Source organism: Primulina eburnea, chromosome 11 (assembly GCF_022965805.1).
Source record: "Primulina eburnea isolate SZY01 chromosome 11, ASM2296580v1, whole genome shotgun sequence".
NCBI classification, from domain to species: Eukaryota; Viridiplantae; Streptophyta; class Magnoliopsida; order Lamiales; family Gesneriaceae; genus Primulina; species Primulina eburnea.
This window is the reverse complement of record NC_133111.1, coordinates 4,196,875-4,223,095: the sequence shown is the minus strand read 5'-3', so window position 1 is coordinate 4,223,095 and position 26,221 is coordinate 4,196,875. Positions and strand designations below refer to the sequence as shown.

Genomic DNA, 26,221 nt, shown 5'->3' with positions numbered 1-26,221 from the left:
TTTTCAAATGTAATTTCAAACCATTAAAAGGAAAGTCAAAGAATCCGGATATAAATTTACCATAAAGGTTGGGAGTTTTGGAAGCCACGTGTAGATCATTTATTGGGTGGAAACAGACAAATGAAAGCAAATTATCTCGGCACGTGTACAAGGTAATGACCAATGAATTGAAGAGGGACATGGTTGCAATTTCTACATTAATATCATCGTTTTTATTTATATTTGTTTAATAATATAATTTCTTGTCCCCTCTATTCCTATGGCCTCGTTTATTTTCATTTTATTTTTTTTATCTAAAATATCGTGGACGATTTAGTTTAAGCTTGTTATTAGTACTAGTAATATTTCTCTAAATAGTATTGTTAATTTATACCGTTTTGATTTCATTATGTCTTTTCTTTTACCAGCAAATTTAGTTTATGATTTTAACGAGTAGACAATTCGTGATAAAGAGTTTATAAAATGAAATTTCAAGTTATCTTAAGGTATTATAATAGCGGTAGATACTTAGCAGCCCAAAAATTCATACGAGGCTATCGTCAAATATCAATTTTGTGATATGGACATCCAACATGATCCGGCCCATGAAAATTATTATATTTTATGTCAAAATTGTTGAGAAAACAACCAAAGTCCCACATTAGAAGATCAAGAGTGAGATCATGGATCTAGATCGAGCCATGTGGGTGGAATCCTCGAATGCTCTCGTTAAAAATCCTTGATAAGCTCTCGATGTGTGTAATACTCTCGGTATTTCATGTAAGGCGTGTATCCCAACGCGGTGAAGATGAGTAACCTCGATTGGAGGAAGAATAAGGCTTGAGGAGAGGCTCAGATCATGACAATAATGGTGCAACTTTGTTTGAGGGGATTTTTGTTGGGAATATAACCAAAGTTCAACATTGGGGTATCAAGAGGAAGATCATGCGTTAATAAGATGGAATAATATCTCAATTGGTATAATACTTTTTTGGTAAAGTTCAAATATAAAGTCATGAGAGCTTAGGCTCAAAGTAGACAATATCATATCATTGTGGATTTATGCGACTTTCATATTTTTAAAAAAATGATTTTTCAATGCATGTATGAATCGGGTTAACACGTATTACGAATAAAGATCTTGTTAGAGCAACTTACTAGAGACCTACGTACTCAATAAGTAATACGTAAGGCTCACCAAAAAATCAAGTAACCCTTCATCTACTTATAAAAATGTTCATTATTAGATGTGTTCTTTGTGTAGTACATCTAAGGTAGCATCACATTTGGTTTAACCAGATACGAATGGGTCGAGTTTTGGTGTTTCGATTTTTTGATGAAATGAAGAAATTTGTTACTATCGAGTACACTAATTCATGTATTGCGTGTGAGTTCATTGAGAGAAAAATGAGTTAAAGTGGCGTGGATCATGATTTTATGATCCTCTTTGAATTTTGTGTAAAATTCACATGAACTGCTTGTTAATTCTTCATGATTAGTAGGTTGTTGAGGAGGTTAAACTAAACGTGATCCTTGTTGAGGAAAATAAGGATTTATCCTAATATTGAAATGAATAAAATTCCTCAATTATATTTTCCATTTTTTTGATAATAATGTGCATATTAAATTATATAATTTTTTCTAAGCTATCAAAATATTTTAATAAAACTAGATCTCTGATAAATTAATTTAAAAGTGTTTATTTCCTAACGAAACTTTTGTTTATATGGTTTGTAGGATTCTATTCAAAAATAAAATATAGTGCGAATGAACATTATAAATAATCAAAGATAGATACATGATCAGATTGATAAAGCAGAGATTTTACGATGTTGTAGGAGATCAAACAAGTACATCGATAATTTAATAAATAGCTTAGAGCCAAAGGTATATTGAAGTGTTGTCGTGGAGTGTTGAAGACATTCATGTAGACCATCTAATCTTTATATTGATTAGATACATGTTTATCAAATAGGAGTTTGGCTTCACAAACGCTGGATCCGGAGTTTGAGTTATTTGGTTTGACAAGTACTCCCTGGCTTTATTAAGAAAGTTATATTTTTTTTTTATTCACAGCACTATGGATATTTAATATAATATACAAAATAACAATTTAATTTGTTGTTTACGAATAATGTATTTTAAAATTTGCAATTTATTAATTATTAAATTTTGATTTATATTATGTTGAATATATTCAAGGGAAAAAAATTCAAAGTAAGCTTTTAACCCAAAAAAAAAGGATAATGTTTTATAAAATTAAAAGTGATGTCATCTGGAAAATAACAAAAATAATATTTAAAATGTGTTTTTTTATAATTATTTTTTTGGATATTTAAATCCATATAACACAGTTGTGACCACAAAAATCAAGATTTTTTCGTATACATTATAAACAAGATAAAGCATACAAGAATTGAAGAGACGCAAGTGGTTGGGACCAATGGGTATTCATGTCATGTCTTCCAGCAAAATCCAAATATATATTATTTTAAATTATTCCAACTTTGAATGCTTATACAACAATGTTGTCATACCATGGTCCTACGTTTTCATCCCAATCAAATATATATGTATATATACATATATATATATATATGTATATATATACATATATATATATATATGTATATATATACATATATATATATATATGTATATGTATATATATGTATATGTATATATATATATGTATATGTATGTATATATATGTATATGTATATATATATATATGTATATATTAACAATGAAAATCCATATAAAAAAGATTTTTATAATAATATTACACGGTCTTATTTGTACTTGCAAGAAAAAAAAGCTTAAATTTCTTATTATGGCATCTTTGAAATTGGCCCTTGTGTCATCCTTCTAAATTTAGAGATATCTTGTAATCTGTTTGATAGGATTATTAAAAAAACTATAACCACCATTCTCGAACTGAGACTTCACTTTAAATTTGAGACGTTGATAACGTATGATATAGAATAAATCATCTTATTTTCTTATATTTTAAAAATCACGAATGTTGTTTATGTGATGACTTGATGTGTATCTATAATCTCACAGTTCTACACATTTATATAATACGACGGAACTGTTCCAACTCATTTCGACATCTCTATGAAAATTTGTGCAAAAATCATGTAAAATTTATCAAGTGGTGGAACGTTAGTTTTGTGTTTGTTTTTCGTTTAAGGTGCGACCAATTGATAGGGAACCTTAAATCGTGAGCACGTGCAAACCTCGATGCCCCTCCCATATATCAGAGAACAGCCACGAATCATCTTCCTCATAAATTTTATTATTCCTACGTATTCCTGTCGTGGGACAACTTGGGTTCTCGTCTTTTCTTTTGTTCTCTTCCAATTTGTGTTTTTTGTGCGTGTATATATATATATATATATATATATATATAATTTTGATATATTATTATTCACAAATTATACTTGTTTTTGTGACCATCACGAAAGTGAGACTCGTTTGTTGGATATTGTGAAGTATATCAAACTTGTAAATCCACCATTGAGGATCACCTCAATGATGAGCACAGAGATGAACGATATATCAAAATTATATGAGTGGATCTCATGTGAGACCGTCTCACGGTTCATAATCTGTGAAACGGGTCAACCCTACCTATATTCAAAATAAAAAGTAATACTCTTAGCATAAAAATAATATTTTTTCATGGGTGACCCAAATAAGAGATCCGTCTCACAAATACGATCCGTGAGACCGTCTCACACAAGTTTTTGCCAAATTATATATGTACATATACATATACACACATATATATAACAATCAGTTATTTTAGAAATTAAAATTTAAATATCCAAAACAATTTATATTATCATTATTGGAAGATAAAAGTTATTTCTTTATAATTCTAGTGAATACTTGTTCATTTATGCGGATTATTTCATCCTGCCCGTGCAGGCAGTGCCTGCACGGGAAGGGAACGGCCCGGATCACTCCACATGAGTGATCCGGGCCCACCACCATGTATAAAAAAAAAAAAAAAATTGGCTCAGATTTTTTCGAGCCGTTAGATCTACCCTGCGGGCACTGCCCGCAGGGGTAGGGTCTACTTTACCCATTTATGCCTAATAAGCTAAAGATGTCCAAACACACAGTGTTGAGTGACCAACCGTCCATTATTGTATGTTGACTTGTCAATTTCATTTTCATATTTATTGGCCATAAATAAATGAATGAATGCCCAACTCAAGAAGAAATTGCCATTAATCCTTTTCAATCCTCATACTGAAATTTCAGTATTAAAAAAAGGAGATAATTTTTCTAATTTATTTAAGTAGATTTAATTGTACTTTTTTTAAGATAAGTAAGTCTCGGATTCACAGCCAAGTCTTGTCAGCAGTGCGGATACTTACATTATATTTTTGTATTCTAATAAATAAATAATAATTATGCAATCTACCTACACCAATTAATAGGGACACCAAACCTACGAAGCCCCAAATTTGTGGTCAAGCATGTACACGATTAAAAAAGCATTGAAATTTATTTAGATCGAATTTATTAATTTTAAAAGCTGGATGTTAATCTTGTTTTTTTTTTTTTTTGCATATTAATCAATCTAGAGAAAAAATTGAAAATCCCAAATCTATATCACATGTTGTGAACCATTCGTCCATGTTTTTTTTTTTTTATATAATTCAAATTTTAAGACAAGATTAATTTTTGTCAAATTAATGAGATTGATCTTATTTGAGATCTAACACCTAATAACCAACTCTTTGTGGGTCAATTCTATAAAATTCAAGCTACCCAAACCATTCAGCCAAACCTCGATTGTTAGATTTGCAAATGTCTTTACACTAGAAGAGTGAGTCTATTGTGAGATGGTCTTACAAATATTTATCTGTGAGACGAGTCAACTCTACCGATATTCATAATAAAAATTAATACTCTTAGTATTAAAAGTAATAATTTTTTATGGATGACTCAAATAAAAAATTTGTCTCATAAAATATAGTATATAAGATCGTCTCACACAAATTTTTGTGATGATAAAACCATCAAAAGTCAAGTGGACAATAATAACATAAAAAAAAGAGATAAAATGAGCGAAGGAAAAGAAAACCTTGATGGAGACAGAGGAGATGTCCTATCAAAGACACCAAACCATGGACAAAACAGCCAATCAAATCACATTTCCCAAAAAAGGAAAATCAAAAGGTTGTGGGCGAATCTGGGCCGTCCAAATGTTTGCATTGATTCGACCATTGCCCGAAAAAGGCCAGCTGTGGAGGAATTGATAATTGAGGAGATAAGAGCATCTATTTATTCAATTTCAATATTCACTTAAATTAATTTATCAAAATAATTTTTTTGTCGTATTAAATTACATATATATCTCTTGTCATTTAAACTTTATTCACCATCAATTTCTTTATCTCAAACTCTTTATTTGATTTTTGTAGTTTCTCGAATAATCTTATGAATTTCATGCATTTGGACATAGAGTGTTGATAATTTGAGTTAATTTTTTTGTCGAGTATCATTTTTATGCATTTTATTTTTTTGAAGGTTTGTTGTGCATACTCATAAACTGTTAGCATTGAATAAAATAGAGACTTAATTGAGATAATCAGATTTTTTGTTTATATTTGTGTAAATTCACATTGATGTAATTATCACATTTCATAACCACGGTGATTGTTGATTTTGTCGGTATAATTTTAGATGAGAAACAATCATAATTTAAAATATTATAACATTGGTGGTTTCGTATGCACTAATTCAACCTAACAATTCGTAATTGCATGTATTTGCATGTTTTAATCATGTAATTTATATGTTTTTCATTGTGGTCTTTGTAACAGTGCATTTGCATTTATAATCATGTAAAGTGTATGTTTTTTCCTTTTAATTTTTTGTTTTTTTTTTATTGTAGTTTGTCAAGTTTTGAGTCTTTTTTCGTTAGAGTCTGTCATATTTTTTAAAAATAATATTCTAAAAAAATCATGATTCATATGTTTCAATAATTTATGTATGCATCTGTATTTATCACATAAGTAATTTTCTACATACTCCATTTAAAAGAGGATGGAAAAGGGAAAAAATCCTAATTAAAAGAATAAAATACAAATTCTTCGTTAAGAAAACATATAAATTATAGAACTAAAAATATAACCATACTAATAACAATATTAAAAAAGAAAGAAAAAATAAATTACAGAATTTGCAAATTTATTTTAACAAGATTTAAAATAGGGAAAAAAATGTAATTTTCAGAAATATGTAGGGTGATTGTATGTGCAACGAAAATCCAGTTGGGTATCAACGTGGCAGTGCCCTAATGAAGATGCGGATAAGGTACTGTCGGCCGCTTCCTAGGTCGAGTGGTACTTACCTTTTCAGAACCAATATTTTTATAAGATGATCCAATCAATTTAATTTTAAAATTTTAATATATCCAAGATCGAACCAATAATTCATTATATTATATAAAATAATAATATAATATCATAAATAATATATTTTAAATTATAAAGATATGAAATGATAATATAAGTTTTCAAAATTTAAAATCTAAATATACATATAAAATGTATCTGAACATCCGGTTATTGGTCGGATATGACCGATTTTGATCAGTTTTTTTGTGTGTTTCAGACCACACTCATGATCAGTTCATAATCGAATCGTCCGATTCAAAAAACATTGATCTGAACAATTAATTACTAGGTTCGAACACTCTCCGATAAACACGTCTTATTTACGAGCCGATGGGATGACATGTATCATAACATTTTTTATACATTGTGGTACTTGAGTGTCTGTAGTTGGAGAGTAAAAATTACACAAAAGTCTTTTTCGTTTGAGCATGTCTACAAGTTTAATTGATGTATATAATTTACAAGCCACTACGTATGTATGAAATTTACAGTTATCATCGATTAAAGTATGTATATATTTACATCTACATAAATAGAAAGTGTTGGAACATTTTTTCATAATTTATTTAGTTTGTTGATAACGAACAAAATTTACCGCTGCGAAAATTACGGAGATCGATCTGCTCGGTCAGGTCGTGGGGGTAAGGCAACTCTTTGGAAGGGGTAAAGCAACTCTTTGGAAACAACACATTGTTTCATTATTCGTTTTCATGAAAAAATACATTGTTTCATGAAGAGTCGCGTCTGTTCTAAATCAAAATTTCGTTTCTATATATATGATATCATTAGTTCAAGAAAGATATTCAGATTTTTATTTGATTTAGTCACCCACAAATACATATTATCTCCACTGTATCCTGAGACTAAAGCGGGGAAGAAAACATTTCTTAAAAAAAGCGTTATAAATGTGCCTTTGAGTTCATTTATTTAGATTCGAAATATTCTCTCGACAAAAGTGTGGATAGCTATCCTATTTCTGAAAATCATTCTTTCCTCTACATGGAATTTTTGAGTCCGTTGATCGAACCACTTTATTGAGCTGATCGAGACTAATATTAGATGTATGAAGTAATCTTCAACTTATACCTAATTAGGTAAGAATATTAATTAATGGGATTGAAAGGGAAAGGGAAAAAGAAAAGGAAAGAGAGAAAAGCACGACATTTCTTAAAGTTGACACTGTAAACAACTCATAAGAAAAAGCCCCTTGTGTTATTTAATGTTATCAACCGAGCATCTGATTTCTTGTCTTTGCACACGCGAAAAAAAAAAAAATATTTGTGAGTTACATATTATATTTGGATCATTTATTAAAAAAAATTATTTTTTTATTGTAAATATTGATAGAATTGACCTCTAACGAATAAAGATATGTGAGATCATATCATAAGAGACGTATTCATATATTAATACAGTCATTCTATTTGATTATATTTACAATACGAATCTTGAAATATGCTATTTCAACTTGCCAATAGCTTAAGCATACTCTATAGAATCAATGGGCATTTAGACCTATATAAATTTTATTTGAAAAATAGGCATAATATCTTGTGAATTTCAAAGGATGTGGTTTTGAAAGACATTAATTTCATAGGGAGAGTTTTCATTTTGACTTTTTTCTATGTTAGAACTTATCCATGCGTAGAAAATATAATGGAATGAGATAAACCAAATGTTATATATATACCGAATCGGATTTTTTACTAGACAAAAATTTGTGTAATATGGTCTCACGAGTCGTATTTTATAAGACGGATATCTTAGTTTGGTCATCCATGAAAAAATATTACTTTTTATGCTAAGAATATTAATTTTTATTGTGAATATCGGTAGAATTGATCCGTCTTACAGATAAAAATTCATAAGACTATCGCACAAAAGTCCTATTCTTTTTACTATGCAAAGTGGGTTGAATTATTGAAAAGATTATATTTATTCATGATGTGTTTTGTATATTATTATTTTATTAAAAAATCAAAGAAAAAAAATAAATAATTAATATTGTTGAAAAGAAGATAAGAACCGAGGGTTTGCTTGTCGGCAGGGGTACGAGGTTGTAATGCTTTTGTCTCCGAAAACGGTGACGTGGCTTCGTCTGCTCCTTTCGTACAAAAAGTCTACTCTTTTCTCTCCTTCCTTAATCCCAAAAATATCCTTCCTAGTACTTAGTAATTACCGCACGTGCTTACCGAGTTGGGCCGAAGGTGGTCCATATTATAGCTATGAATAAAAAAAACTAATTTATTTGATTTTATAGCATTGCATGAAAATATATTGTATACTATTTATCAACTATATAAATATATTAATAATAGAAAATAAAAACTTTTGCTTGATCGTCGACGACGCGGATGGTCCAGTTCAAGCTGAAAGGCTTACGAGCCGACTCGACTCGAATGTTTTGCGGTTAAATAAATAACATGGTATTATTATATTATAAATATGCTTTTTGTTATTATTTCAGTTATATGGTTTATATATTTTCGGAGAGAAGAGGCGAAAGCCCAATACAAAATTGAGGCCTAGCTATAGCTCATATGTGGCCTAGATCGTTTGATCCAAGTCCAAAGTCCTACATGTAGAATTTTGATGTGACAACTTTAAGATTTATGTGACAATAGGGCATGCTCATTTCAAACTAGGCATGTTTGTTTTCAAGCTAAATCGAAGTTAAGAATTGCTACAAAAACAAAAAAAAAAAAAATTTTAGAAAAATAATCTTGCTCGAACCGTGTTTTTGAAAAATAACCCTTCAAAAGTATATTTGAGAGTACATTGTAAATTATTTTAGAACATAATCTTGTTCATCTCGCGATGTCGGGGGAAGAAGGCTTCAGCGAGAAATTCTTCCTAATTGATCAAACAAGTCACTGATTGATTTCCATCTTAAGGCAAGCATGAACGATAAGGGAAACAACACCAGAAAGCCGTGGAAAGACAGTAGCAGTATCAGAAAAAGTAGTCGTCCTCCGTACCATAGGTCGATGCTCGACATTGGATTGAGTTTGATTGGTCTGTTAGAACAACTGATTCTTTTGAAGCAAAGGAAGGGGAGGCAAAATAAATGTAAGTAATGATATAATACTTCAAAAGCGTATATGAGAAATACGTTGTTTATGATAAATTATTTGAGAAAATAATCTTGTTCAACCCGAGTTTTTTTAAAAATAACTCTTCAAAAATGTTTTCGAGAGTACATTGTTCACAATAAATTCTTTTAGTATAAAGTTGGTATTAAAATATTTTTCTTTTAAATATATTTTAAAATATTATATTTTTTCAATTTTTTTGAGTGAATAATTCTCTCACCCCAGCAATACCAAAACTAGCGGCCAACGGATAAGGAAAAGGGACCAAGGCCAACCAACTGCTCCATTCTCCCGCTTCTCCCATCCCGATCCTTTCGACAATGGAGGCTACCCTCTTCACCATCCCCTCCTCCAAACCACCGCCGCCTCTATACCTTTCCTCAGCCGACGCCTTTTCACTCAAATCCCACTTCAATAACCCTTTCCTCGGCTCCATCCACCGTACCAAATTCTCTTCCAAGCCTTCACCTTTACCCAGAATCCGAGCAGCCATCAGCCGCACCAAGAAGGAGGAAACGGTGGAAAAGGTCAAGGAAGAACTCCAAGACTGCTTCCTCGTTGCAGGCATTAGTTACAAGGGATTCACGGTCAAACAGTTCCAAGATTTCAGAAGCCAACTCCCCGAGACCTCCAAACTTTTGGTCGCCAAGAATACCCTTGTGCTTAAAGCCATAGAAGGCACAAAATGGGAGTCTCTGAAGCCGTGCATGAAAGGTATGAACGCTTGGCTTTTTGTGCACAGTGAAGAAATCCCGGCTGCGTTGAAGCCTTACAGAGCTTTTCAGAAGGAGAAAAAATTGGAAGAGAATGACTTTACGGGAGCCGTTTTTGAAGGGAAATACTATGGGCCTGACGAGTTAAAGGTGTTGGAGAATTTGCCGACGAGAGCTGAAGTATATGCGCAGATTTTGGGTTCCTTGAAGGGTCCTGCTTCAGCTGTTGTGGGCACTATTCAGGCCCCGGCTAGGGATTTGATCATGGTGCTCAAGGCATACTGCAAGAAGTTGGAGGAGGAGAGTGCCGGCCAATAGTCGTGTTTTGTATTGGTGAGGCTATGTATGTAAGTTTTTCTTGTCAATTTGAGTATTTTGAACGCATTAAATTTAATGTATCACATTTTCTTTAATAATGACTGATCATTGAAATTAATAGCTGAAAAATATGTTCACCGAGCATGGTTTGTTCCTCCTTATTCTTTAATCTCTTGCTTGACTCATGAAATCGAGTGCTTGTATGTACAAAGTTGTAGGGCATTTAATGTGAAAAGTGATGCAAATTTAGTGCAATGGTACCTCTGATTCGAAGTATTGGAATCTTATCGATCATAGTCTTGTCTTTCTGTTTTTGCTTGATATTAGATAAGTTGCTAGAATAAGACAAGAAGAGTGAGTTATCATACACTCAATAAAACATTGCATTCATGGTTTTGTTTTGAAAGGCAAGCCAAATGTTAAAACGTTTAGCATAAAAAATTGAGGATAATAAACAACATATGTTCTTCAGTTTGTGTCTGAGAGTGAAGAGATATGTTGACAGTAGAAAAGTAGATGAACAGAACATTATATTACATATAAATGCATTTCAACGCATACAACCAAATTAAGGGATACATTAACATAGAGATATTAACTTCTGAAATTGTGCAATTTTAAGAAATCCCCTATGGAGTAAGATAAACAGTGAAATGTGTAATTGTCTCGAGACCATCGGTGGTGTGCTGATCCTCATGTGGAAGAGTTTCGATAGTGGCATATCCTCTAGCATTTTCGTATATTCCAGTTCCTCCAATTACCACAATATGTGAAATTGGAGATGCTGTTCTGTGAACTCCGAAGAAACTAATGGTGTCATCAATTTCATGATCGTGGCCATGAAACATTGTTGTTAAGGCTAGTGTGTGGCTACTTCCATCAGAAGAACTTGCCAAGTAAAACCCTTGAGCTTTTCCAAGAACCACGGATCCCAGCTCATGCCCTTCTGTTAGCTCATTGTCGACCACTGTTACTGATCCAAACATGAGCTGTTGGAGGGTCACCCCTGCTGGCAGCTGTCCTGCCGTGACAAATGCCTGGTTGTTTCCGCCATTCACGATGTTGTTGTTGCCGTTATTTTGGAGGAGAGTGTTGGTAGGGGAACCATTTAAGCCAACAAGGGAAGGAAAGTTGTTGTTATTGATGACTCCATTAATGGTATTGAGGGGTACCCCGCCGTTGATGGGGAAGATTTGGTTGTTGGGCTTTGAAAATGGGAGGCTGTTGGTGTCAGAGTTGGCCACGATGCCAGTCACCACCCGGCCAGACGGGCTTGAACCACCAAGGATGTCGTGCATGAAAAAGGACAATGTAGGGTGGCCGGTTGTGGCAGCTCCACCAGTTAATCCAGTGGCTCCGCCAGGTGATGTGGTAGCAGGGGTGGTTACAGGTGATGCAGTACTGATTGGTGATGTCTGAGTGTCGTCAGTCCCAGGAACGGGATCTATGACAGGAGCAGTGGGTTGTGCCTCGATAGAAGGATTTGATGGCACAACGGTGGCGGGAGGGCTTGACTGAGTTGTGGTAGGCGCCACCACGGATGCCACGCCAGGGTTGTCAATCTCCGGTGGTGTAGCATCAGACGTATTGGGAGCGTCATCTGGGAGTGGAATTTGTGGGCTGACTTCATCAAGAATTCGTACAGAGTTCGCCATTGTAGTTACTAGCAGCAAGAAACAAAAGATTGATTTGATTGTTTTGGATGTAAGTTTGAAAACTTGAACCATTTTGAATGTGTGGAAGCTAATGTTTTTCAGAATAATTTCTTGAGTGGATTTACACTGGATTTTAAGTATGTATATATAGTAGGGGGAATAATTTGTATAATTAATCAAGTGGAGCTGATTGAATGGAGTTGGTGGATGAATACACTATAATTTGTTGATTAGTTGGGCTAAGTGGAGTCTCAATGGGGTGATTTTTTGTATTAATGGTTTTGTCTAGTGCATGCAAAATAAGACATATATTAACAGGCCTTCTTTGGCAACGACTGTCATTATTATTATCTATATCTATATCTATATAAATATACGGATTGAATTGTGATTTTACTCTATTGTCCTCATTAATTAGTTGTCATCATTAAATTTGTACCATGGTGGCACTTTCTCTTCCTCATCTTTAATTGGTTATCCTTGTATTTATTTATTTGACTTTTTCACTCATTTTCATGCATGTACACTCTCTTTCACTCACTTTTATATATACATATTTGACCACCTCATTTTTTTCATCACATTGTTTCACAACAGTAAATAACTGTTAAACATCTCAACTTCTTTTTCAAAAAAAAAAAAAAAATCCTGTGACATATGTTATAGTACCTATTGCTTATATTATGTTTTCTACATGTTTGATCGATTATGGTCACTTGGAAGTTGGAAGCAGTATGCATTTTGACTATGTATACCACACTTTGTTGATTTTTTTTAGCGACAATTTATTAAAAAAAACTTTTTGTTAGTTGATGAAAATGACAATTTAAAAATTAAAATAATAGTTTGATTTCTGAAGTTGAAAACCTACATACACATATGATATTAAAGTTGTGTGTTCTAAAAGTAGATATCTTCTGTTCATATAATTTTTATCATTCGAACAATCTACTCTATAAACGATGTCATCTTCATTAATTGAAATATTATGCTTTTTGTTAGTTGATGAAAATGACAATTTAAAAATTAAAATAATAGTTTGATTTCTGAAGTTGAAAACCTACATACACATATGATATTAAAGTTGTGTGTTTTAAAAGTAGATATCTTCTGTTAATATAATTTTTATCATTCGAACAATCTACTCTAGAAACGATGTCATCTTCATTAATTGAAATATTACGCCTATGATTTATTATTATTATATTTTTTATGTAAAACTGCACAACACAAATTATGACAAATTTTATCTTATTCTTTTAATCTTTCTTTAAAAATTCCAGAATTATTATTTAATCAATTTGATTAATTACTACTTCAACCAGTTTTTCATAAAAAACATTCAATTATAATTTGATAATTAATGTTTCTTCAAGATAATATCAACTAAATCAGATCGACCAAATTATTTTTCCCTCAATAAATTTGATGTTCAAACTAATTTATAATATTTTTATTTAAAATAGAATACGATCATTTAAAATTATCTTATATTACCATTTTTTGTCTCATAAACGTGCTACTGTTAAAAAATTAATAATTAGTTCTTCATTTAATTATATTACATATAAATTAATTTATATATGAAACACAAAAAGTGATAATTTTTTTTTTAAAATTTTGAGTTAGCAAAAAATTCCTATGTGAAAAATAATTTAGGACAATATATTTATTTTTTGTTTTCGTTATAAAAACCAGATACGACATAGTTCAAAATGTATCAGCAAGTCACTGATTTTGATATAGGGGTGTTAACTTTAATGTGACTCGAAAAAACCATAAATCCAAACTGAAAAAGTTGAAAAGAAATTGAACCAAAATGAGATGCAAATCATTTTTTTATTCGCATATAAAAATTAAAAATAAAGTTTATATTGTTCAGATAGGGATATATTTGTCAAAACAAAACCAACAAAATAATAAATTTAATTAGATAATAATTAATTTTATTTTATTTTTGTAATATTATATATTTCATATGAAAATAATTAGCCTTTATATTTCTTTTTTATTTTTGATAATTATTAGCTTTTATATTTCTAAGTTTTGCTATAACTAAAATATATATATACCGCAAAACAATGTAAAAACATAATTCCACCGTCAGAGTAATAAAAAAATATTATTTCTCAGCATAGGCTCATTTATTTACCTTTGAAAAAAAAATTAAACAGACATATTTAATTTTACTTTTGCCTCAAGTTTAATATTCATACTCACGTATTTTACCATCAAATTAATATTTCTTACTTCTTTTTTTTTTTTTTTTTTTTTTTTTGCAAAAAACAGGGTACAATGATTCATGGATTGATTTTCTCAAATGTCAATGAATATTTTCGCAAGTTATTTTAAACCATTAAGTGGTATACAATATACAACTCTCTTATCAAATGCATAGACTCCAGATATTCAAATATCAACCCCAAATTTGGGCTGAATTTACAAAAGAATACCATAGTTTCAGAGCTACCTCGGATGCTAAAGATGCCACACCTAACATTTAAATTCAAGGAATTTGACGAACTCGCCAATATCATGAATGCAAAAAAAGTTCTGTGCAAGTTCCCTTAACTTGAATAAATAATTTTTCCATCTGAAAATAAAAGTCATATTTATATTCATAACACCGATGAAATGTGTACAGATGTGATCGATATACCAAATAAAGTAATGCCATTAAGCAATTTTATCAGACCAGATAAAACAGAAGGTCAAAGGAGACAAGTTATGCTTCTCAACATAAGGTAAACTTAAATAAAAAAATGACACATATAAACATGCATATCTTAAAATCTATAACATATAAATTATTTTGTTTAGAATGGAAACTGAAGAACCTAAAGGGGGGGTGAATAGGTTCTTTTGGGCCCTTTAGCGTTTTTAAAACGAGTTTGCAAAAATTGCAAGCGGAAGACTTGAGGGACAATTACAAATAAAATGAATGCGTAAAATAAATGCGTAGTAAAGTAAATGCGTAAAGTAAAGAGGGATAGAGATGTTTATGGAAGTTCGACGAAGAATCGTCTACGTCTCCCCTTCTCGATGAGGATCGAGGTATCACTATATCGACTTGGCTTTAGGAGCTCCAAGCTAGCTTTTACAACCACGCCTCGATGCGTCTACTTGGCCTTGAGGGCTCCAAGGATAGCCACGAACTTTACAACCCACTCGAGAGTATTACTTTCACTCTTTTTCTACAACTCTTTTGATATTACAACTCTTTTAATCAACGCACACAAGAGATAGTAGAAAGCTTTGTAAGAGACAAGAGAGAGTGGAGTGGGATGTTTGAAAATGCATCCTCAAAGGCCTATTTATACTAGTCTTGGACGCCAAGGTTCGGATCTTCTGTTTATGATTCGGAACGTCCGATGTGATTGAAATCAATTTGCGTAATTCTGGGATGACTTCGGATCGTCCGTTCTTGACTTCGTAGGGTCCGAACATATGCTTCGGAGGGACCGATCCAGCTTCGTTTCTTCCGAACGGTTCTTTCAGACAGTGTATGACCAGCTTCGGAAGGTCCGAACTCAAGTTCGTACCGTCCGAACATTCCCGCGTTTCCAGAGATTTGAAATCTTCAACACTTCGTAGCGTCCGATCATGTCCTTCGTAGCGTCCGAAATCTTACTCAATCAACAGTCAGATCAATTTGTCTCCGCATTCAAGTGATTTGATTGCTTGTGTTCGGAACGTCCGATCACGTCTTCGGACCGTCCGAACTGGCTCCTCGCAGCTTCCGAACAGCTTCCACTTTGCTTCTGATCGGCACCGTTTCGGAACGTCCGAACCAACTTCGGATCTTCCGAACTTAACTTTGTTCTTAATTTCCTGCATGCCTCAATATAAAACATTAGTACATTTTTAAGCCAAGTTTTGGTATCATCAAAACAAAAACTTTGGGATATGTTACAGCATTAAAAACATTAATCTCATCCTCGAGATTTGTATGCGTTTAAGGCGTAACAATCTCCCCCTTTTTGATGATCACAAAACTTGGTTAAAAATTGAGAAACAATAATCAACATAATCTAAATTATTATTAAATAACTCCCCCTTAATCAAATAACAAGTCTAAGAGGTTGAATTAAGGCGAATTTATTTAATAACCATTTAATAGCAATTTTAACCAAATAAATTCTCCCCCTTTTTGTGATAAGCAAAAAGACATAAACATAAAGAGAGACAAATAAACAGGTAAAATATCCACTAATAAAATTTAAAATATTTAGCACATAAATGAATGTTGAGCCATAATTATGGATAAATACAATTAATTTGTATTATCCGACATTATAATGCTCACATTAATAATACTCCTCCTCAATTTAACAAATATGTACGAGAGTATTCGACTAGTGTTTACAACTCAATCATGCCAAGTTCACCACGCAAACGAGTAAAAGTAGATTCATCTAGTGGTTTTGTAAAAATATCAGCAATTTGATTCTTGGTGTCAACATAGTGAAGTTCAACATCATTTTGCTCAATGTGATCACGAATGAAATGATGTCGAATGTCAATATGTTTAGTACGAGAATGTTGAACTGGATTCTTTGTTAGACATATGGTGCTTGTATTATCACAAAAGATTGGAATTTTTGAAAAAGTAACACCATAGTCGAGTAATTGATACTTCATCCAAAGAATTTGTGCACAACAACTACCGGCAGCCATATACTCGGCCTCGGTCGTTGAAAGTGCAACACAGTTTTGTTTTTTAGAAAACCATGACACCAAGCAATTTCCCAAAAAGAAACAAGTTCCACTAGTGCTCTTTCTATCCACCTTATATCCTCCAAAGTCGGCATCACAGTAAGCTTTTAAATCGAAAAATGAGTTCTTAGAATACCATAATCCGAGATTTGGAGTATTTGAAAGATATTTGAAAATGCGTTTTAAGGCGAATAAGTGTGATTCCTTTGGACATGATTGAAATCGTGCACACAAGCAAACACTAAACATAATGTCAGGTCTACTAGCAGTCGCATAGAGTAGGGAGCCAATCATGCTACGAAATAACTTTTGGTCAACAGGTTTACCTCCCTCATCTTTGTCGAGTCTGACTGTCGTGCTCATAGGTGTGGATGAGGCTTTGGAAGACTCCATCCCAAACTTTTTTAGCATATCCTTGATGTACTTCCCTTGGTTGACAAAGAAACCATCCTTGCATTGCTTGATTTGGAGACCAAGGAAGTAGTTGAGCTCGCCCATCATGCTCATCTCAAAGTGATCCTGCATAAGCTTGGAAAAATCTCTACACAAGTGTTCATTAGTAGCACCAAAAATAATATCATCTACATATATTTGTACTATCAGCAAATCATTATTTTTAGTCAAGGTAAATAAGGTAATATCAACTTTACCCCTACAAAAACCATTAGACAACAAAAAGGTAGATAATTTCTCATACCAAGCTCTAGGAGCTTGTTTCAAACCATACAAAGCCTTATCAAGTTTATACACATAATCAGATAAGTGCACATCTTCAAAACCAACAGGTTGCTCAACATACACTTCTTCTTTCAAATCACCATTAAGAAAAGCACTTTTAACATCCATTTGAAACAATTTAAAGTCTCTAGAGCAAGCAAAAGCAAGTAGCATGCGAATGGATTCTAGTCTAGCAACAGGGGCATAAGTCTCATCATAATCAATTCCCTCTTCTTGACTATATCCTTTAGCTACTAGCCTAGCTTTATTTCTAGTGATTGTACCATGCTCATCTAACTTGTTCCTAAATACCCATTTAGTTCCTATGACAGGTCTATCAGTGGGTCTAGGTACAAGATTCCAAACTTTATTCCTTCTAAATTCATTTAGTTCATCTTGCATAGCAATAATCCAAGAATCATCAAGTAAAGCTTCTTCTATGTTCTTAGGCTCTATGTGAGAAAGAAAAGCAAGATAATTGCACATATTAGAAGAGCGAGTAGATACTCCCTTCGATGGGCTACCAATGATGAGGTCCATGGGATGATCCTTGTGTGTAGTCCACTCCTTCGGAAGAGGTGCGTCCTCTTGATCTTTAGGAACATCATCTAGGCTTGTGGACTCCAACTTTTCGCCAAGGATATCTATATCATCATCATCGGAAACAACAGGTCTAGGCAAGCAAGGGTTAGTTTCATCAAATATGACATGAATAGATTCTTCAACTAGTAAAGTACGTTTATTAAAGACTCTATATGCTTTGCTAGAAGTAGAGTAACCAAGAAAGATACCTTTGTCCGATTTAGCATCGAACTTACCCAGGTTGTCCTTACCATTTTTGTGGATGAAGCATTTTGATCCAAAAGCGCGGAAGTAAGAAATGTTAGGCTTTCTCCCTCTCCATAGTTCGTATGGAGTTTTCTTGAGAATTGGCCTTATTGATACGCGATTGATGATGTAACAAGCAGAACTCATTGCTTCAGCCCAAAAATATTTTGGTAGAGAATGCTCACATAGCATGGTCCTTGCAATCTCTACTAGGGTCCTATTCTTCCTCTCAACGACACCGTTTTGTTGAGGAGTTCTAGGACAAGAAAAGTTGTGACCAATGCCTTTGCTTTGACAAAAAATTGAAAAATTTTCATTTTGAAATTCCGTTCCGTGGTCACTACGGATTTGTTTGATCAAAAGATTTTTCTCATTTTCAACCTTTTTGACAAAAATTTTGAAATGATCAAAGGCATCATTTTTGTGGGCTAAAAACAATGTCCAAGTAAAACGTGAAAAATCATCTACAATGACAAAAGCATAAGATTTTCCTCCTAGACTAGTTGTCCTCGAGGGACCACATAAATCTAGGTGAAGTAATTCAAGGGGCATAGAAGTGGATACAAAATTTTTATTTTTGAAAGATTCCTTTGTGTGTTTACCAAGTTGACAAGCATCACAAAAAGAATCTAATTTTAAATTCAGCTTTGGCATTCCGGAAACTAGGTCAAGTTTTAAAAGTTTTTCTATGGTGCTCATCCCAACATGACCAAGTCGTCTATGCCAAAGAATGTTGTCATCAACATCTAATGTTACAAGGCTTTTTATTTTTGAAAAAGATGAAATCTTTAAATCGACCTTGTAAACATTTTCACTTCTATAACCTTTGAAACTAATGGTTTTGTCAGTTGTGAGTGATACAGTGCAATCGTGTGGTGTGAATTTGACTTCATAACCCCTATCGCACAATTGACTAATGCTTAGGAGGTTATGTTTAAGCCCTTTCACAAGAAGTACATCATCAATAATAGTAGAGTTAGATATACCTATTGAGCCGATGTCCTTCTATGATCCCTTTGCTGTTGTCTCCGAAGGTCACCGATCCCTTTTCTTTTGGTCGAATGGATTGTAGCAGCTTCTTTTCTCCCGTCATGTGTCGAGAGCATCCACTGTCAAGATACCAAGTGCTCGATGACTTGTCTCCCCTTTGTCCCTACAAGGTTGAGATACAGTTTGATAGTTGGTACCCGTTTCTTTGGGTCCTTTGAGGTTAGTAGTAGTTGGGGATTTGGGGATCCATTTCCAATAACTATTCTTGTTGTGTTGGTGTCTAAGTTTCTTGCATTTAGGTCTTATGTGGCCTATCTTACAACAGTAAGTGCATGTTGGTGGTGTTCTTGGTTTTGCCTTTGCGATAAGACTAGCGAAGTTGACTGATTTCTTTTCATATCCTAGACCTCCTTTGTCGAAGTTACACCTTTGCATGCTCAAGAGGTTTTCTAGTTTACCGCTACTCACATTGAACTTGTTGAAGGCTTTCTCTAAGTCTCTTAGGTTTGTTTTGAGCTTAGTGTTGTCATGCATCCTAGCTTCTAGTTCAGTTTTAAGTTGTTTATTCTCATTTCTAAGTGACTTAGCCTTATTGTACATACTAGTGTAAGCGGAGAGTAATTCATCGTAAGAGGGTACCTCGTCGTCATCCGAGTCGGTCAGATGATCTTCCTTCGCCATGAAGCATAGGGTAGACTCCTCTTCGTTGTCGCTGTCGCTCCACGTGGCTAGAAGGGCCTTTTTCTTGTCTTTGTCGGCCTTCTTCTTGGAGGGACACTCGTTTGCATAGTGACCCTTTTGTTGACAGTTGTAGCAGGTCACTTCCTTCTCAAACTTTTTGTCTTTCTTGTTGAAGTTGGAACTCCGCATGAATCTTTTGAACTTTCTAGTGAGGAGTGCCATTTCTTCATCGTCGCTATCTTCAAGTTGACTGGTCAAGGCGATCCCTTTCGCCTTTACTTTGTCGTCATCTTTCTTTGTCTCCTTCCGGGTAGATACTTCAAGTTCATGGGTCTTTAGGGTCCCATGAAGTTGATCAAGGTCGTAGGATGCCGCGTCTCCCTTGTTGGATTCAATGATAGCCGTGCGCTTTGCATCACATTCCGCCGGTAATGCTCGAAGGGCTCTCCTCCACACTTGTTTAGTTGGGTAGTTCTCACCAAGTTGGGCAAGCTCATTGATGATTTGGGTGAGCCGCCGGAACATGGTGTCGATATCCTCCTTGGGTTCCATCTCAAAGGTCTCGTACTTGAGTTGGAGAAGGTCTATCTTCGTTTCTTTGACTTGATTGGTTCCCTCGTGGCAAATCTCCAATTTGTCCCAAATCTCTTTGGCGGAGGTGCAAGCCGAGATTCGGTTGTATTCATTCATATCTAGAGAACAATGAAGAATATTCATAGCTTTAGCATTTTGAGAGATAAGTTTCATATCGTCCTTGGTGAAGTCATCCATTCCCTTAGGAATTTCCTTATTATCCACCGTTTTCATGGGGATATAGGGACCTTTCACCGTTATTTTCCAAAGGTCGTAATCGACGGATTGGATGTATAGAGATTTTTTATTTTTCCAATATCCGTAATTAGTACCATTGAAAAGAGGGGGACGATTTGTGGATTGTCCTTGGGCATACTCGCTTGCTAGATTGGCCATTTAAAAGATTTTGAAAAACCTTGCTCTGATACCACTTGAAGAACCTAAAGGGGGGGTGAATAGGTTCTTTTGGGCCCTTTAGCGTTTTTAAAACGAGTTTGCAAAAATTGCAAGCGGAAGACTTGAGGGACAATCACAAATAAAATGAATGCGTAAAATAAATGCGTAGTAAAGTAAATGCGTAAAGTAAAGAGGGATAGAGATGTTTATGGAAGTTCGACGAAGAATCGTCTACGTCTCCCCTTCTCGATGAGGATCGAGGTATCACTATATCGACTTGGCTTTAGGAGCTCCAAGCTAGCTTTTACAACCACGCCTCGATGCGTCTACTTGGCCTTGAGGGCTCCAAGGATAGCCACGAACTTTACAACCCACTCGAGAGTATTACTTTCACTCTTTTTCTACAACTCTTTTGATATTACAACTCTTTTAATCAACGCACACAAGAGATAGTAGAAAGCTTTGTAAGAGACAAGAGAGAGTGGAGTGGGATGTTTGAAAATGCATCCTCAAAGGCCTATTTATACTAGTCTTGGACGCCAAGGTTCGGATCTTCTGTTTATGATTCGGAACGTCCGATGTGATTGAAATCAATTTGCGTAATTCTGGGATGACTTCGGATCGTCCGTTCTTGACTTCGTAGGGTCCGAACATATGCTTCGGAGGGACCGATCCATCTTCGTTTCTTCCGAACGGTTCTTTCAGACAGTGTATGACCAGCTTCGGAAGGTCCGAACTCAAGTTCGTACCGTCCGAACATTCCCGCGTTTCCAGAGATTTGAAATCTTCAACACTTCGTAGCGTCCGATCATGTCCTTCGTAGCGTCCGAAATCTTACTCAATCAACAGTCAGATCAATTTGTCTCCGCATTCAAGTGATTTGATTGCTTGTGTTCGGAACGTCCGATCACGTCTTCGGACCGTCCGAACTGGCTCCTCGCAGCTTTCGAACAGCTTCCACTTTGCTTCTGATCGGCACCGTTTCGGAACGTCCGAACCAACTTCGGATCTTCCGAACTTAACTTTGTTCTTAATTTCCTGCATGCCTCAATATAAAACATTAGTACATTTTTAAGCTAAGTTTTGGTATCATCAAAACAAAAACTTTGGGATATGTTACAGCATTAAAAACATTAATCTCATCCTCGAGATTTGTATGCGTTTAAGGCGTAACAGAAACTATTTCTGTCACTATGTGGGACGACTTGGCAATGCACGAAGGGCAATTGATGAAGCGCATTGAGTATGAACATCCTACTGTTGAATTTTCCAATCTGACCATGCAAATCTTTCTCAGTATATTATAAAACAAACCTTCTTTCTTCATTTCTTAAATGTTTTTTTAAAGCAAAAATGACTAATATGTGGTGTAAATCGAAAAAATGAAACACATGCACAACATTTACAAACTACGTCGACAATTGCAATGATTCTTAATCCACTATGGACACCGCCAAAGAAATAAAAACATGGTACATATTTCTGAATTTATAACTCTTCGTATTTGTGAGTCATACATTTTATTATATAAATTGTATGAACTTACTTATTTTGTCACAAAAATTATTCTAGCATGACAACTTTCTTTTTAAATATATAAAATGATGTTAGAAACTAGATAAAAACATTGGACATTTTGTTTATTATAATATATGAATGCTTAAAGACTATTATTTATAATAAATTTGTAGGTTGGATGCAGACAAAAAACGAGATAAGTTAAAAGAACTTTGGGTTACGAGGACACTCACAGACGCCAAACAAGTGACATTAGATGATGTAACAAAAACCGAGCTATGTTGATGGAGGTACTGCAAAATTTACTGTTTATGAATCTTAATAGTTTTAATTACTAAAATGATACAAAACAAAAACCAGATAATTTGCCCATGCTAAATATTAAAAATTTTAACAACTAACATTCAAACTAAACCAAGATTTGAAATGCTTTTTATTTAACATAGAACAACTACTATTTGATATGGAGCAAGATAAAGGAAATCGAAAACAAAGCTACTCCATGGTATGAAGCATGTGATCATTGTTTCCAAGCTGCTACAAAAACAAACAACAAAGAAAGTTGTGCCAATTGCATCAACTATCTAATTAAGATCATTCCAAGGTAATAAAAAATACAAATACCCAACCCAAGTTTTAGACCACGAAAGAGAGAGATGATCACTACTTTACTTCTTTGTGTTGCAAGTATAGAATAATAATCACAATTGAACATTGGAATGAGACGCTAGGAATAACATTATTTGGAAAAATTACATCATCTTTTGTTGGATGTTCTATTGAGATTTCATTCAAATTCATGACCAGGTATAAGATAAAACAAACAAATGATTTTATATCTACATAAATAGAATATTTAAATTTTCAATCTAACAATAAAAATTTGCAATGCAAAATTTACCAAATAACCCATATAAAGATTTGCTAAGTCAACCAAGCTCCACACATTCTTGTTCAAGTTGGATAATTCAGTAGAAATACGTGATGGAGTGTTAAAGATTGTGGCAAAAGCTATTGAGATACATGACAATTATCCAACAACAAATGTCAATATCAGGAAACGGAGATCTCGGAAGATTATCAAGCAAACTAAACAAAGCAATGTACCGCCAAAGGTAGAAAAGTCAAATGAATCAAGCATCAAAAGAAACATAAAGATCCATGAAGATGAAGATGAAGATGGAATAGAGATTCGAGATGACGAACCAATTGCTGCCTATAAAAAAAGAGCTAAGAAGATAAAAATCGATGGGTACAAAAAGATTTCAGGGATCTTCAAATCAAAGTCAAGAAAATGTGATGATTTTATTTGTAACCAAATAATTATTTATCAATCTATTAATAGCTTATTCTTATTGCAAAAATAATTCCAACATATTTAAATAAGATTATCATATACAAATTATCTCTATTTCTCTACGTGCAACGCACGTGCATTTATCTAGTTTATCAAAATGTATGGACTTTTTATATAAAATAATTCTAAAATAATTTATGTTCTATAATAAAAAACAGATTTGTTACATTTAGATTTAACTTTGAGATTTATTTATCCTCGTGATTTAATCGTCTTTTCAAAACGATTGATTTTATATGTGCTGTTCCTTACTCTTTTTGAATTAATTTTTTAATTCAATTTAATAATTTGTATTTAAAAATAAAAAAAAATATAGATAATTAAAATTTTAAAAGTTATATTGTAATTTTAACAAATCACATTGAATAAAAAAATAAATAGAAAGAAAAATTACAGATAAATTAAAATAACAAAATAAAATTGGACATAAGCATAACAAATTCAAAATACACACAATTAAAATTTGAAAACTTATAAGCAATTTTCAAAAAAATACACGTAACTAAAAAAATTACAAATAATTAAATATAGCAAGCTACGCCTAAATAAATTGCTAATTGAATTGTTTATTTAAAAAGTTTCTTACATCATTATATAATCCTCACATTGAACGTCACTTAAAATTGGATCGTTAACATATTTTCCCATGATCAAATTTTCTTGCTCCATCTCATTTCTTTCCTGTTCCTTCAAACTCATTTCTCACTTCTTTTCCATATTTTTTCAACTTTTGTAAAATGTTTTTCTGCTAAAACAATCTCCACATCATCTTTTTCGTAATATTATGTCACTTCTTCTTTCATTTATATAAGCAAATCCACATTCGTGAAATTTTGATGCGTGTTGTTCCGCGTGAGTACTTTCCATCTATTTAGTAACTCGTGGTTATATTTCTTCCAAACCAGTCTCCAAAAAGTAGTGTTGTTTTGATCATTGCCAATTATCGGATTGGTGGGAGTGTTGCACAATGTTTTTGCGAGACGTTCATCTTCGATCTTCGTCCAATGTTTCTTTGTGATGCCTACACCTATACCGTCATAAACAATCTTCCTCCCTTACTTTTTTTGTTTAGAAGGAAGAAATTTATTGAGATTTTGAGAGAATTGAGTTTGAACATAAAAAGCTCAACATATTGTCATCGGACTATTGAAAAAATTCAATTGAGAAGAATTTGGTTAAAAAGTATTGATATCATCATTTCTTTGTGTATCCATTTTCATATTTGGATTTAAAATAAAATATGAATAAAGTTTGATATTTGGAATAAAAGTGGAAGAAATTGTATAGGATCGAGTGTTTGCTGCTTTACTAAAAACAATAACTGGTGGTAATGGTGCAGTTTAAATCTTTTAAATTATACAGCAGCACAAGCACCACGTTTCGATTGTTCTACTGACATGGACAATTATTGTACTCAACAATCTCCCTCCCAATAACTACACTCCTTTCGATCAATAAGAATCGAATCCGTAACATTGACTTCGATACCTAAAGTTTGTCGTAACATTGACTTCGATACCAAAAGTTTAAAAGACTGAGTGTGATTCTAATATGCAGAAAGACCCGATTTATCACATCTAATATGTAAGTGTTATCTCATCAATATTCACATAATATGCACGGTAGACATACGAAATATCAAAATTATATGTATATAATATGAAATAAACAACCTAATTAAATCGGGTTGTTGAAGACTGAGTGTGATTCTATTGGCAGAAAAACATGCAAAATATGGTTGTATATTTTATTATATACATTAGATTTTTTTCCAATTTTTGAATTTTTTTATTATAAAATCAACCCTAATTCTAAAAAAAATTTGTGATGAGTGTGATTTTATGTTTGCATGTAGTTGTGTAGAATTGAATATCCAAAAAAATTACATATATAATTAAATTTAAATCACAAATTTTTTTTAAAAAACTAATCGGTTAATTCAGTCGGTAATTTGGTTCGGTTTTCATCGGTTATGAAAATTAATTCAGCCGATTCGGTTATGACTAAATATTTCGGTTCGGTTCGGTTCGGTTATAACTAATTCGTTTCGGTTCGGTTCGGTTATAACTAATTCGGTTCGGTCGGTAACCGAACCGACCAGATGCTCACCCCTAGTCCTATGTTCCTAATAAAGATGTCAATGTGGTGAGTATGGGTCGATCATGGCTAGACCAAAGACCCGTCTCATGAAGAAAACTTTGATCTATTACCCATTCCACACCGGTTAAATATTTTTCGGAACCGTCCCACCTCTAATACAAAACGA

At 33.3% G+C, this 26,221-nt stretch overlaps 2 protein-coding genes across 2 annotated transcripts; one reads left to right on the top strand and one right to left on the bottom strand.

Annotated features, from left to right (window-relative positions):
- Window positions 1-9,697: 9,697 nt before the first annotated feature.
- On the top strand, window positions 9,698-10,666 carry LOC140804415 (large ribosomal subunit protein uL10c-like). The gene has a single exon (XM_073160429.1). The coding sequence runs from the start codon at window positions 9,814-9,816 to the stop codon at window positions 10,522-10,524; it is 711 nt and encodes a 236-aa protein (XP_073016530.1). The 5' UTR covers window positions 9,698-9,813; the 3' UTR covers window positions 10,525-10,666.
- Window positions 10,530-12,417, bottom strand: LOC140804414 (dirigent protein 24-like). The gene has a single exon (XM_073160428.1). The coding sequence runs from the start codon at window positions 12,249-12,251 to the stop codon at window positions 11,154-11,156; it is 1,098 nt and encodes a 365-aa protein (XP_073016529.1). The 5' UTR covers window positions 12,252-12,417; the 3' UTR covers window positions 10,530-11,153.
- Window positions 12,418-26,221: the final 13,804 nt, after the last annotated feature.